The following is a 15682-nucleotide window of genomic DNA, read 5'->3' as shown; positions in this document are numbered from 1 at the left end:
GATTTCAAACCAAACCAAACCCGAACTGTCAAACCGTTTTGACAGTACTACTTCTACGAAATAATCCATTGACTAGGAGTGCGCGGTTAAAGCCGGTTTATTTCAGCTTAATTTCAATTTAGTTTAGTTTAGTTCAGTTCATCTTTTAATTTTCTCCTCTTGTAAAATATACGGAGTATATTTCAGCTCTATTCAGTTCAATTCAATAAATGTGAACAAATCTTTAGTCGAGTTGGAGTTTGAGATTATTGCTTGACACAACTTACTAAAATTTTGAGTTGAACTCAAGTTAAGTCAAGGTTTTATTGAGTTAATTTCATGACTAAATCGATCATGAGATTGTTGTGATTTTTTTCCATCTTAACATTAAGATTGTTAGAGTTTGCCCCATCCGGTTCACCAGAGCTTAGCTCCAACTACGTCCGGATCTGATCCAAGTTATACACCTTGGCTTTTGGTGGGTGAGTCTCCTAATAATAGTTCTCTGTATTCGGTGAGGCTCGAACTCAAGACATTACTTAACCGACATCAAGTTGCTTACCACTTAAGCCAACTATTATTGGTCTTAGTAACATTGTTAGAGTAAATAGATTAAAAATAGATTTATTGCCTTTACTATACACCATACTCAATGATGGAATAAATCAACTCATCTGGCCAACATCACAATTATAAAAAGTTTTGTCTCAGAGACGAAACAACTAGAGCTAAGTTTTGTTCAAGTTGAACTTGAATAATTCGCGATTTGCCACATGTGGTAATAACTATCGACAACTCAACTCAGGTTGCCAATATCGCGATTCAAGCTTGGTCTCAAATCAAATCCACTCTATCACGAGTTGTCACTTGTCAGATCTCATAAACAATAGAAGTGGCAGTATCATCCAAACCCGATGGATAGCCATCCACTAGATCCAAATATATGGATGAAAACCCAAACTTAAGCGGGTGACTGATGGATGGCTCGGGTGACGGATCAGGTCAGATTCGGATGATGATACATCCAACCCATCATCCGATCCATCCATCCACCCGTTAAATTCGTACATAAAAAAATTTAAAATAAATATATTTTTTAAAAATGTCTATTGTAATATTAGGAATTGACATTTGTTTTTGATTTAGTAAAAAGGAACAAGTATTAGAAAGGATGTATCAAAGTTTTAATAAATAGATCACTTTTTTTTTTCTTTTTTTTTCTAAGCTTAATTTTATTTATGAAAATGCAAAGTTGTATTTATATATTTATTTCACTCGAATTATCACCTGATCCATCCGCCATGGAAAATTAGGTGAAGGAAAATTAGGTGATGGATGGATCAAATCTAGATGAAGGAAAATTAGGTGATGGATGGATCGAGTAAAGGATGGATCGTTGGTGGATGGAGGCGGATGAAACATCACCCAACCTACCTTCAATCCATTGATCATCTCTAATAAACAGCTACTCCGTAATTATTTGTAAAACCTAACCACGGTCACGTATAAACAAATTATTTTTATTTTTTACACTTTTTAATTTACTCCGTAGATTTTATCAATTTTGAAAAAACAAAAATAAAAAATTAGTTCATCCTAAAAATTACACAATCAACCGGTTTGGAAAAACCGGAATTAGGTTTGGGAATTTTCCCAATTTCTCCTTCGTTGTTTATACAACTGGTATGGTCTTAGCTCCGGTCACCCCCTTCACTCTCATCGACCTCCATTTTCTCTCTCCTCACTCTTCTCAGTCTGTATATCCGTTAATTTCAATCAAATAAAAAATAAAAACCCTTTTCCGTCTTCTTCTGGCGGGAAAATATACTTCAAAATTCGATTACCCAATTCATTTTTTTTACAGAATTTGATCAGAAATAAAGCTGAAAATCCAAATCAAAATCATGGGTTTGGGTATTTGAGGTGAGATAATTGATGGGATTGTAGAATTACAAAAGGGATATGGAATCTAGGGTTCCAATTCATAATCATAGTAGCATTGATAATGATGAAAATAACATCAATAATGTTAATAATAATATCAATTTAAGATCAGTAGATTCTTACATTGATGGGAGAAATTTAGATGAAGTTAAAAAAGACGGCGAAATCGACAGAATTAGCAACGGTGATCGTGATGCAATTACTGAAGATAGTTTAGATCATGATGAGGGCTCTAATAATATTGTAAGTTCTATTTTTTGGGTTAATTATTTGTTTTATGATTGAATTTATTGGGTTATTCTTTTGATTAACCGCTATTTATATTGTGATTGTCTTTGTGTATGTTACATGTAATTATTTGACAGAATTTTCTGGGTTATTTTTTGATTTACTGGAATGTTTCAGAGAGAGTAGGGAAAAAGTTGGGTCACAAAAAATATGGTGTTTTGTGGGAATTGTGACTTTACTTGCCATAAGTTAATGTTAAAGCAGGGGATAAAGATTAAAATTTTAATTATGAATTTTTGTTCAATTAATGTTTATTTGGTCCAAAATGTATAGAATTTTGGAACATGTAATGATTAATTGTTGTGGATTTTGTTGTATACTTGTATGAGCTGAGTAGCTGACCCTTTTGAAACTGTGGATAGAGGGTTTAAAGGTTGAATCTTGACTCGATTTTTAATGTTCATCGATGAGTTTTCAATTTTATGTTTGATTTGCCTTTCTGTGTTTATCCAGGATTGCTTGGATGAGGTATACAAGACCCCAATTCAGATTCCTAACATTGTTGTTGAAGATGATCGATCTAGTCTAGAAAGTAGTGGGTCTCTAAGAAATTCCTGTCATGCCTTAACAGCAAAGGGTAAATCTTACCATATTACATGCTTGTATATGTCTTAGTTTGCTTCAGCATTTGCATCTTTATAGTGCTTTTTTCTTCACTTGCTCAATCAACTTTATATGAATTACATTTGTATTAGATGTTTTGCCAATTGAAACTGCAAGGGCAAGATTCTTGCAAATTGTTGTGGATAATTTTATCACACATCATACTATTGAGAAGCCGGGTGCTTATATTGATAATATTGTTGAGCCTGGAGGTGATAAATCAAACAAGAGAAAGTCTGCTGAAGTTCAATATGAAGGAGATCCAAGGTTTGTTTTGCCGCTGATGTACGTGGCTAATTTGTACGAAACTCTGGTGAGTGAAGCGAACATGAGAGTTGCTTTATTAAATGGTTTGCGTGAAAAGACTATTGGAGTAGCTCTAGAAGCATCTGGCGGGCTCTACAGAAAGTTGACTCAGAAATTTCCTAAAACAGGTAGCATGTTTTAGCTTTTTTTGTTGGCTTATCTCTTCATTGTTTTTTAGTAAGGGATAGCATAAAAAAGAAGAAAAAAGAAAAAGAAAAAAATAAAAATCAAGTGAATTAGTGTGAGATAACAAAATAGATTAATTTTGAACAATTCATATCAGAGGCATTATTTGGGTCGGATACAGTTTCTAGAATCAGAGCCTTCATCTTCTAAATAATATTAAGAACATATGCCTAACTATATAAACTCAGCTTGTAAGCCTTCCAGGTTAACATTGTGTACTTATTTAACTCCATAGACAGTGGGCCTACACTGCTTGTTGCTGGCTAATTGATTCCCCCCACCCTGCAGTCCCTTCCTTGCATTTGGGCTTTGTCCTGCCTAGACCCTTGCTAAACAAGTGTTTATCTATGAAACCAACTAGCTTCTTTGATTCACATCAGCGTCGCTGAATGGTTTGATGCTTTTACAGGAATAGCAAACACAAATTTAAAAATAGTTCAGTAGCAAATGAGCAATTTCTCTGTCTATCTGCTTTCCTATTCAAATGGTATATATTAGCAATTTACACTTATTTGGATCTGAGTAATTCTGATTGCCCAGTCAAGCCAATCAGATGTTACTACTCTTTAGTATTCCTTTCACTGCATGGTAGCTGTGATTGGCCACTGGCTGCATGTTCTTTGATCCTTGCAATATCTATAGTTCTAAGGGTATATCTAATGAAATCATATTATGGTTTGCTCTTTATTTTGTTTGACTCATATTTATGGGGAAATAAATATGTAGCTCTTGTCTCGGTGCCCAGCCAGGCTGTTCATAAATTTCATTTTCTGCCTCCAATGGGTACCCACCTTTGCTTGGTTAAGGAAGGGGTCTGTACCTCATTAATAAATTATCTTATACCTCTATTGCTTAGTTTGTAACATTTTATCAACGTGTAATTTCCTGTCGCATGAACCTTTTCTTGGTTAAGGAAAGGGTCTGTACCTCACTAATGAATTATCTCATGCAAGTCTTGTTTAGTTTTACTATTATATTTTTATGTACTTTCCTGTTGCACAAACATTTATTTCTATGTTATAATGTCTTTAAAAGAATTTTTACCGAAGTGTAATATTTTTGATATGAAAGTCGGTCTTATAGCCTATATGGCAGAGGATTGGTCTGTTAAAAAAATCAGAATCTTATGTGTGTTTGAACTAGCCTAACTTTGCAGCTTGAGAAACTAGTAAGTCTAGAATTCTTTTTCATGCTCATAAAAAATGTATACATTATCTGGATGTTTCTTTCATCTTATTAAGTTTATTGTCTAACATTTTATGCATCCTGTGAACATAGGCTCTTATTCTTTTAAACGAAGGGAATTGGCTACTTCTCTCGAAACAAGGACTAGGTTTCCGGAATTAGTTGTCCAAGAAGAGAAGAGGGTTCGTTTTGTGGTGGCCAATGGCTTAGATATTGTTGAGAGACCAACTGTTGTTCCTGTTGATGATGCAGAATGGTTAGTTTCTGTCATTTATACATGCTTGTAGTAGCCTATTGTGGTTACACATGTTAAATAGTTATTAATGTCCTTGCCCAAGTAGTACTACAGTGATTATTTTGCTTTGATAGATCATTTGGAACTTTCTAATCTTTAGATGAAAGAGTGTTTGGAAATAAAGTCAGAAGTGCCTTAGTTTATGAAGATTTAATAATATTATTATACATCTGTAAATTTGACTATCTGAGGCATCTTCCATGCAGTTTAGATTTGGAACACCTTATTTCAGCAGTTTTTAGTTTGCATGAATGTCATGCTCTAAAGTATGTTGGAATCCTTCTTAGCTCGTATATGTGATAGTGTATTAACGGTAGAAAAAAGTTCCAAAGAAAAGCTATAAATATGATCATCTATATAAAGTGCAAGTGGTTTATCATCTATGTTAAATAGTGTTCGGGATCTTACAGGTTCAAGCGTTTGACAGGGCGGACTGAAATAGCAGTTACAGCTAGGGACTATAAGTTTTACAACCCAAGGCATAAAGTTAGGCGTGCTTTATCAAACACTTCACCGACTGTCCCTGGTTTGCTTGTAAGCTCATTCTCATCTGTATATGGTTTTATTTCTACAATATGAAACTTGTTGATGAAGCTTGATATATCTTTTCTCAGTCATACAACAGCAACAGTGACCACGAGTTCCAGTCTGCAACAGAGGTATGCTGACTCAACTTGACTTTCTGAGTTCTATATTAAAAACCCGTCTGCTGATAGTGTCTTTAGCATCCCTCTTTCTAAAGGGAAGGCAGTGTGGGTTAATTTTCTGAGTGGAAATTTCTGATTTAAATATTGATATCTTTAGCATACCTTTTGTTTATGTTTATCAACTTCTATTGATAATTGGTTAGGGATCCATTTACCAAAAAAATTACCAGTATTCGAAAATACTTACAGCACTTGTTAGCAGACAGTAAAGTGGGTTAGTCATGCTTAACTGAAATAAGACCCAAACAGAAAAAGTTTGTGAGGTATGGCAGTATGAGTCTAATGTGAAGATAAGAGTATTATCTAGTCCAGAATGAACGCTTCAGTATATGCTCAAATTGTTGGCCTTACAATCATTCTTCTCTATCTGGTGAGACCTACTGAATAGCCAAATCCATTTTAGGATAATCTTCCAACCTCCTGAACCCAAGTATCTGGTCTCAAAAGTTAGGACCACACCTTTCTTTCCGACAGCAATCTGTTAGTACTTCCTGTCTTTCAGAAACTTTATCCCCTTTTCACTATCCAACTCATATACAAAATAAGTTAATTAAAGATGCCAAGCTTTGGTCTTATGCTGAAAACCACAATTTTTTTAATTTTTATTTTATCCTCTGTGATTAATGCTGCTAAAGTGCATATGGCAGAATCCACGGGAGCAGGAGACACCATCCAAACATTCTTTGGTGACGTTGGCTCGCCAGCCACGATATGATACCATTATCCTTAATCATCATCAGTCTCTTGACCAGAATCAACAGGCTACTCTCTTAGCTTGCACTCATGAAAGTGGGCAATCTTCCCATTTACCCGACATTGCTCATGGCCATGAATCTCCGACTCTTTCTCAGAACATGGCATCATTAGAGTCTCTAGGAGGAAGTCATGTAGTAGGTCGTTTACATGTGATGGTAAGTTTTCTTATATCTATTCATATTACCTGTTTCCGTAAGTCATATTTCCATCTTATTCTGAAGCAAAATTTTAAGTCAATTCTTTCACTAGTTGCTGTCTTATGGGGGTGGAGTGTTATTATTCATGTCTAGTTCTAACTAGTCTAAGCAGTTACCCCCTCAGCTACCACCCCACTAAATTGCTTACAAAACCCTTGCATATGCATTAACTTTAGAGGAACTCCGTGAGAGGCTGTATTTTGGTTAATACCCAAGGACCTGTGTTCATAGTTCATGCATCAACTCTTAAAGGAACTCTGTGAGAGACCATTACATATAGCTAAATCTGCTGATATTTGTAATCGCTTAGTGAGGCGGATTCTAACACTTAGTCACGAAAAAGATCTTGTAAGGGAGTATCAGAACTATATGGCAGATTTTCCGGACTTATTCAAGGAGTGGACTAGCTTCAGAGTTCAGGCTCCCAAGACTCTACACATGCCAACCTTTAATGGATTAAAGGAGTATTTTAGATGGAGAATTGCTTCGTAGTGTGTTTATATAATCTTAACTGCTCCATTTTGCTGATGTTTTGGTCACCTCATTAAGTTTGTGAGGCATATAAACTTTCAAGTTCAAGATTACTTAGAGAATTATATGGATTGAAAGCATTGTCGATGTCAATGTCAATGTCAATGATGCCTTTTAACCAGTAGCCAGTTTCTAATGAGCATGTCCTTTCAGAAGTTTTTGTTCAGTGAGGAGTTGAGGACTGAGGGTTATGTTTTTGCAAGGTTACTGTATTACTATTTTGCATTCCTGAGAAGTTGGCATAATCTTATGATTTATTGACTTCGAAATTCCAGCTTCTTTCTATATGCTAGATACTTTTTCCTAATTACCTGTGATTTATCCCCCCATTTTCCATTTTTCCCGTCTTTTCCAGCCAACTAGTCCCGCAAAGTTTTGTGATGAATGTGGATCTCCGTACTTGAGACCGACTTCCAAGTTTTGCTCTGAATGTGGTACGAAGAGGTTTGGGATATGAGTCGCTCTTGGTAATTTATGCACGATTCTTGATTTCTTGTGGCCTCAAAATTCGTTCATTGTTAATTTTTATGTTCATATGATTGAAGGCGAAGCTAATATATGCATAGATATTCATGAACTCCTGAACAATGGTTCTGTTATAATTGCTTCAATAACTCTTGTATACGGCAGACATTCATTAATATTATTAAAAGACCCTCAATCTGTGGATAATTTTTACAGTAACAAATTTTATGGTAACTTTTACTTATGTAAATGTAAGGGTAACTTTAATTTTTAATGAGTTTAAGGAAAATTTGACTTTTACTAGCTCCATAAAAGAAAGTTGTATTTCACCATCAACAAAATTTCCAAAAATTGGGTTTTACCACGAACTAACGGATTTCGTCCATAAATCCATTAGTAAGGTCCACTTTTTTAACATTTCCTCTTCATCTCCCCCGATCTTCCATGCCAATAAATTAATTGTTATTTGGAGGTAGTAAAATAATGGAAAATAAACCTTTTATTTATTTATTTTTTTTTTTATTTTTAATGAAGGTAGTAAAAAAGAATAAGCGGTTATTTGGAGGTGGTAAAAGTCAAAATCAATTGTATATATTTTTTTTTTAGGGAAAAAATTAATTGTATTTTATGGAGTTTTAAATACTTTTAACGTAATTTTAATCTTTCTTACAATAAATTAATGAAAGTACATCTTAATATCTTATTATAGAATTTGCGCTTTAGCCAATTAAATAAGAGATTTGTCATTTCTTTTAGAATTAAATAATTAAACTGTCACATAAACTATTATTAAATATTATCTTTTGACATTAGATGTTTTATCTTAATTAAAATATAATGACTGACCAAATTCATAATTTACTTTAAAATAAAAATATTAAATGATGAATTACGTACAAGGAATAAAATAATACTAGTAAATTTTATCATTTAAATATATAAAATATTTGTTGTATAAAATATAAACAAACTGTACATAGCACGAGCTTCACATTATAAACTGTACAATTCCTTTTGCATGCCCCCGGTTTACAATAATTTTATTGTACATCGAACATTTTGCGAAAAGTGACCCTTTTTTCTTACAAAAGTGACCCTTTATTTTTTACAAAGTGACTCATATGTTTACACAAGTGACCCTTTTTTCACAAAAATAACTTCTTTTTTCACAAAAATGATAATTATTTTACAAAAGTGACCCTTTTTTTTTTTCACAAAAGTGACCCTTTTTTTTTCACAGACCCTTTTTTTTTACAAAAGTAATTAAGCTACAAATGCAAAACAGAGTATCAAAATCAAAATTCTTTCACAAAAAAAAAAAAAAAAAGTATCAAAATCAAAATCGAAGAAACCCAGCAAAATTAGAACCTCCATTTTTACGAACAAACCCAACTCTCCCACAAAAATTGAACCACCGCCATTTTCAAACAAGCCCATTCAAACTTGTTCGAGCACCGCCCATTAGGCAGCCTCCAACACTGCGTGTCTGCGTGACTGTACTTCTGGAGCTTGAGCGGCAACAATGGCGACACTTCCGACTGAGATAATCACAGAGATTCTCTCACAATTACCTATTAAATCAGTTGTACGCTTCAAATGCGTCTATAAATTCTTGAATTCCTTAATCAAAACACCCAATTTCATCCAACTTCATCTCAATCAACCCTTAATTTCCAACTCCGATCGTCATCTCCTCTTCTGTTATCAATCTCTTTATTCTGCAGAATTCGACCATGACAAGATCTCTTTCTTAGAGGTCCAGCTCCCACTCCCAATTCAGGGAGTTCAGGTGTTTGGGTCTTGCAATGGCATCATTTGCATTGAAGAGTGAAATAAAAGCAAATTGAAGAGAGAGAGAAAGCTTTCAGCAATGGCCTTGATAGAGCAAAGTTCATAAAAGAGAATGAGGAGAGAGAAGTAATTTTGGGGAAAAGTCACGTGTGAAATTATTTAGGGAATGAAATTCTTCCTCTTCTTTCTTGCCACACAATAAAATAGTGTAAACCCGCTTTTTTTTTTAAATATTTGTGTTCATTGTATTAACATACAATTAGAATTTGCACCGAAAATAAAATTACAATTAGATCATGACTTTCAAATAAACCTTACATTTTTTTTTTTTGGTATACAAGTACAATCTAGGAAGGGTTTTAAATGGGCTGAGTAAAAGATTATTGTAAAAGATCAGATTTTTTATAAACAAACCTCAGCTAGCTAATACTACTCGTAGTCCTAAAATATTAGAGTATCTGTCTATCATAATCAAGGTTTTTAGATATTGTTTCCTAAAATGAGATAGATTATCATTTTTATGAACAGAATCTTTGGATTTGATTTCCTAAAAACTACTCGTATCATATTACTACTACAATTAGGATACTTGCTCACCAAGTTCAATTTGTTCACTCCTACATCATCCCAAACTCTACTTTCATATTTTCCTATATCATCACAAACTCTACTTTCATATTCAGTTTCTACGCAATCTTCATTCCCTTGAAATCTTTCTCCCTTAATTGTTCATCCTTCTTCTTAATTTCTCGATCGATTTCGATGGAGAAATCAGATGAAACCCAAGAGAACACCAGCACCATCATCAACAAGAAACGAAACAATGATGCTACAACCTCGTCTTCCTTACCAACAAATCCAAACACCAAAGATGATGATGAACCAAAATCCAAGATACAAAGAGAATGTTACATTATGAGAAACCCTAATTTCAACTTAAAGATTACCTTTGCCAAACCACCTTCACCACAACAACAACAACAACAACAACAACAACAACCCGAGGCCTCGAAACCCCCCGTGCAAGTGATCAACAAACCTAAAGTGAAGAAGATGAAGAAGCCTGCTAATAAATTATCTTTTGTTGATCATAATAATGATGCTACTAAAGCCTCAATTATCGAGCATGTGACGCGTAATTTGGGATGCAATAAAGAAGATATCAGCGAAGTCAAAGTAATAATGGAAAAGAGAATGACTCCATCTGACATGGCACCTCAACAGGCACGACTAGCCCTCCCGGCAGGTTCAGAAAAAAAGCTAGACGCGTCGTTTCTAACAAATCAAGAGAAAGAGCTTCTTAAACAAGCGGATATCAACGTCAAGGTCGTCATGGGATCGTTCGTGTACGTGATGCCTCTTGGTAGATGGAATTATTTTGATAAAAATAAGAAGAAGAACAACAACGACAACAACAACAACAACGAGGATGATCCCGGATTTAAGTATGTTTTGAAGTCCGGGAAAGGACGGGTGTGGCCTAGACTGAAGAAGGAGAATGGACTACAAGAAGATGATTACATACTTGTTGCAACGTGTCGACACAACAACGCTCTTCACTTTGTCATCATCAAAGCAAAACCAGTCATGGTATTTGGAACTGCAATAGGCCATAATTACTCTTTCAAGGATTAAGTTTAATTAATTTGTACAAGACTGTTGATCACTCTCATGTATGCTGGAGATTTATTCTGGGTAGTTTACTCGTCATTCAATTAATTCTTTGATTATTATTTGTTAGGGTTGTTTATTTAATTATTTGATTATTATAAGTTTTAGTTTTATCAGGTACGTTTGTTACTTGTTAGGGTTTCTTTAATTTCTGTTATTGAATCAAGTGTTACCAAATTAATTCTTATTAGCTTACTCATCTTCTTAGATGTTATGATTATTATTTGTTAGGGTTGTTTAATTAATTTCATACAATGTTTACTCTCATGTATGCTGGAGATTTATTCTGGGTAGTTTACTCGTCATTCAATTAATTCTTTGATTATTCTTTGTTAGGGTTGTTTATTTAATTTAAGACAATGTTACGTTGTTTATAAATTTTAGTTTTATCAGGTACATACGTTTGTTAGTTGTTAGGGTTTTTTTTTAATTTCTGTTATTGAATCAAGTGTTACAAAATTAATTCTTATTAGATAGCTAGCTTACTCATTCAATTCTTAGATGTTTTGATTATTATTTAATTTGTTAGGGTTGTTTAATTTCATACAATGTTTAAAAGTATTATGAATTATATATTTAGCTACACTCTTGGTTAGTTGCATCAAGAAGTTATGAATTGAATTATTGTAACAATTTAGTGGTACCATTAATTAGTAATAATAATTTTTTTTTAAAAAAAAAATATCGTGGCTTGTCTTCTGTTTTATTTGAGTGTTAAATCCGGTAATATTAATTTACAATCAATTTGTAAGTTGTATAAAATCTTATTAGCTTCATCTTGATTTATGTTTTTGTTATTACTTTCTAATTCATGATCAATTTCTACGTAAGACCGTGTTTTACTTCACCTTATTTTTACTGAATTGAAATTAATTTTAGAAAATGTTGTATTTTACCACCCTTTTTTTTTAAACCAAGTATTTTACCACCCATTAAACCAAGTATTTTTTTTAAACCATCACTTTCATCCCCAAAGAACCACCACGTCCTACATGAAATTACCTCCGCCATGCCGAAAACCACCCTCCAACCACAAAATTAAACCACCGCAACCTACATAAAATTACATCCACCACACCGAAAGCCACCCTCTGACCCCAAAACCACCACCTCTAACCCCTAAAACCACCATCCAGAAGCACAAAACTACCCTCGCTCATCACAAACTCAGTATATCCTCCAGATCCAACCATTCGAAATAACCCTATCTCCTTGAAAACCAACCCCAATAGTTTAATTCAGTTCATTTCTTAATTTCCTTCTCTCATAAAATATTCAGTTCAGCTCCAATAAATTCAGTTCAGTTCAGCTCATTTCAGTCAACAGAACAGGCCCTAAATCCCCAATTAAATTGTATCAAGAACCCTAATTGCAGAAAACCTCCAATGATTAAATTGTGTCAAAAAAACCCTTATTACAGAAAACGGCCAAAATTATTTGCCAAGACACAAAAAGAATTGAGCTTAGTTTACCTGATTGTGACTTCAATTCAGTGTTTGTAATTGGTTGGGAAGGATTTTTCAAATTAAAGCTTGTAAAAATTAGGAGAATTTGATTTGTTATTTTCAATTCAATTTTTAAATAGAGAGGATGGATCTTATTAAATTAGTCTTGATTTGTTATTTTCAATTCAAATTGTATACTTTTTTTTTTTTTTTTTTTTTTACTATAAGCAAATCAAAGATGTTAATGAATAACATTATTTTGCATTGACAAGCGTAAAACTCCAAATAAATGATGTAATTAAAAATATATATGTATATGTATATGAATGAGATTATTGTACATAAACAAAGAAATCAATTAAATATGGACTAGTTGCCATTACATAAGTTTTGGTGGCCAATTTTGTAAATTTATCATTCTTGGACTACAACTGTGGGGAGTAATTATTTAAAAGATGAATTATATTCATATCATCACATTGAAAAAGATCAGATTTTATATAAACAAAACTCAGCTTAGCTAATAATACTCGTAGTATATTAATAAGTTTCCTAAAATGTTAGAGTATCTGATCTTCTTAAACAACGTACCTGATATGATGATATCCTCTCGTACACATCCAATCATAATCGAGGTTTTTAGATATCATTTCTTAAAATAAAATTATCATTTTTAAAAATTTTGTACAAAATCTTTGGATTTTATTTCCTAAAAAACTATCATATTACTACTAAAACAGATATTTTAGGTAACTTGCTCACAACGTTTATTCACTCCTAAATCATCCCAAACTCTTGATTCATTTTTCCTATATATACTTATTCATTACGCATTTAGCTACCTTCATTCAATTCATTCCCTTGAAATCATTCTCTCTTGTTCATCTTTCTTCTCTCAATTCTTGATTGATTTCGATAATGGAGAAATCACAAACCCAAGAAAACACCACCACAACCATGATCAACAAGAAACGAAGCAATGCTACAACCTTGTCTTCCTTACCAACACCAAATTCATCTCCAATTGCAACAAAACCTAATTCCGAAGATGATGATGAACCAAAATCCAAGATACAAAGAGAGTGTTACATTATGAGAAGCCCTAATTACAACCTCAAAATTACCTTTGCCAAACCATCTTCATCACAACAACCCGAGGCCTCGAAAGTCGAGCTTAAACCCCCCGTGCACGTGATGAGCAACAACAACAAACCTAAGAAGAAGAGGGTCAAGAAGCCTAACAATAAAAGTGGTAATAATAAATTATGTTTTGTTGATCATAATAAAGATGCTACTAAAGCATCAATTATTGAGCATGTGAGGCGTAATTTGGGATACAATAAAGAAGATATCAGCGAATTGAAAATAATAATGGAAAAGAGAATGACTCCATCTGACATGGCACCTCAACAAGCACGACTAGCCCTCACATCAGAAAAACTTGATGCGTCGTTTCTAACAAATGATGAGAAAGAGCTTCTTAAAAAGGCGGATATCAACGTCAAGGTCATCATGGGATCGTTCGTGTACGCGATGCCCCTTAGTAGATGGAATTATTTTGATAAAAATAAGAAGAAGAACAACAACGACAACAACAACAAGGGTGATCCCGGATTTAAGTATGTTTTGAAGTCCGGGAAAAGACGGGAGTGGCCTAGACTGAAGAAGGAGAATGGGTTACAAGAAGATGATTACATTCTTGTTGCAACGTTTCGGTACAACAACGCTCTTCACTTTGTTATTGTTAAAGCAAAACCTGTCATGGTATTTGGAACTGCAATAGGGCACACATTCTCTTTTGAGGATTAAGTTTAATTAATTTGTCCATGATTGTTGATCAATCGATCTCATGTATGATGGAGATTTATTCTAGATAGTTTACTCATCAATAATCATCATTCAATTAATTCTTTGATGTTTTGATTATTATTTGTTAGGGTTGTTACGTTATTGTTTATTAGTTTTAGTTTTATTAGGTACGTTTGTTGGTTACATTTATGAATTGTAAGAGTTTAGTAAAGTCAATTAATAAAGATTGTGGCTTATTATTGGCTTAATTCTTTTCAAATAGAGTATATCTAATTTATTTCAGTAGCAATTTTCACTTCCATGTAATAAAGCACTAGAGCTAGAGTAATTAGGGTTTCTTTGATTTCTTTCTTTCTTTCTTCCTTTTTTTTTTTTCCTTATTATTTCTTTTATTATAGTTTTTATATTTTGGGTGATTCTGACTTTTGTTAATAGAAAATCCTTGATGTTTTGGTTTCACAATTTTATGCTTGCATAACTCCTAAAGAAAATCCTTGAGAGACTATTACATTATTGTTAATTTACGTATAGCTAAATCTGCTAATATTTGCAATAATCGCATAATCGATTGAGGGATAATATCTTACACATGCATATGGCTAAATTTCCAGACTAGTTTTGGGCTATAATTGTAATTAATGGTTTCTTCTTGCTAATGTCTAGATTGAACACTTGATTGGTATTTAATGTTAACTCATAAGGATTTTACAATTTGATCAATAATTTTGAGTTAGGTATATAACATATACTTCGTATACAATAATTCTACTGATTTTCTTAATCATCGTATGAATAATTATTTTGGATTTTAGGCTTAAACTTTAAACATAAAATAATTTGTGTTCAAGATTTATGTAAGCTTTTTTTTTACCATGGAATGTTCTTCAATCCCCAAAATTGAAAATCCGTTAGCATAGGGTAATGAAGAGAAATTAAGTCAAACCCCAGGATACCAAAGTGGAAAATTTTCTAATCCGTATTTGATTGAACAATGAAATCAAGTATTCAAGTGTTGTATATAACATTGTAATTTCCACGTCTTCTGATTTTAACAAAGGAGTCGTAAATCCATAGATGGGCTTTGATTATATAAGACCAGTCTCTTATTGGACCTGTAGATGTCCCAATTTTATTCACTACCCTAGTTTATCGCCGATATAAGCCCATTTCTTTTTTTACTTTTATTTTTAAAAAAATAAAATTTGACGGGATCTTAATCATGTAGGAGTGACCAGAAAAAAACTATGTAGGCGTATTTTCTTCAAGGTCATAGAGTGACATTTGGTTTATAGTCATAGTAAAAATTACCATGAACAAAAAATTACCATGTTCATTTGTGACTGTTCTTACACAGTGATTTCTTTATGGAACCATCCAAATGTTCTTAAACTTTGCTACGGTGGACATCTATGATTTAAGCATACAAAACAGTTGCTTCTGGAAAAACCAAAGAATATATACTACGAAGTATAACTTAATCTAAGCTCGATACCTAGCAGGATCAGAGGACAAGATATAAGGAAG

At 33.2% G+C, this 15682-nt stretch overlaps 1 protein-coding gene across 1 annotated transcript; it reads left to right on the top strand.

Annotated features, from left to right (window-relative positions):
- Positions 1-1617: 1617 nt before the first annotated feature.
- LOC145625022 (uncharacterized protein At2g02148-like) lies at positions 1618-7691 on the top strand. Its single transcript, XM_081678103.1, has 8 exons — positions 1618-2166; positions 2665-2788; positions 2907-3248; positions 4585-4747; positions 5197-5320; positions 5401-5445; positions 6141-6404; positions 7333-7691. The coding sequence occupies exons 1-8, from the start codon at positions 1942-1944 to the stop codon at positions 7432-7434; spliced, it is 1389 nt and encodes a 462-aa protein (XP_081534229.1). The 5' UTR covers positions 1618-1941; the 3' UTR covers positions 7435-7691.
- The last annotated feature ends 7991 nt before the right edge of the window (positions 7692-15682 follow it).

Source organism: Chenopodium album, chromosome 1 (assembly GCF_948465745.1).
Source record: "Chenopodium album chromosome 1, dcCheAlbu1.1, whole genome shotgun sequence".
Lineage (NCBI taxonomy): Eukaryota > Viridiplantae > Streptophyta > Magnoliopsida > Caryophyllales > Amaranthaceae > Chenopodium > Chenopodium album.
The sequence above is the reverse complement of the archived record's forward strand: the minus strand, read 5'-3'. Positions and strand labels throughout refer to the sequence as shown.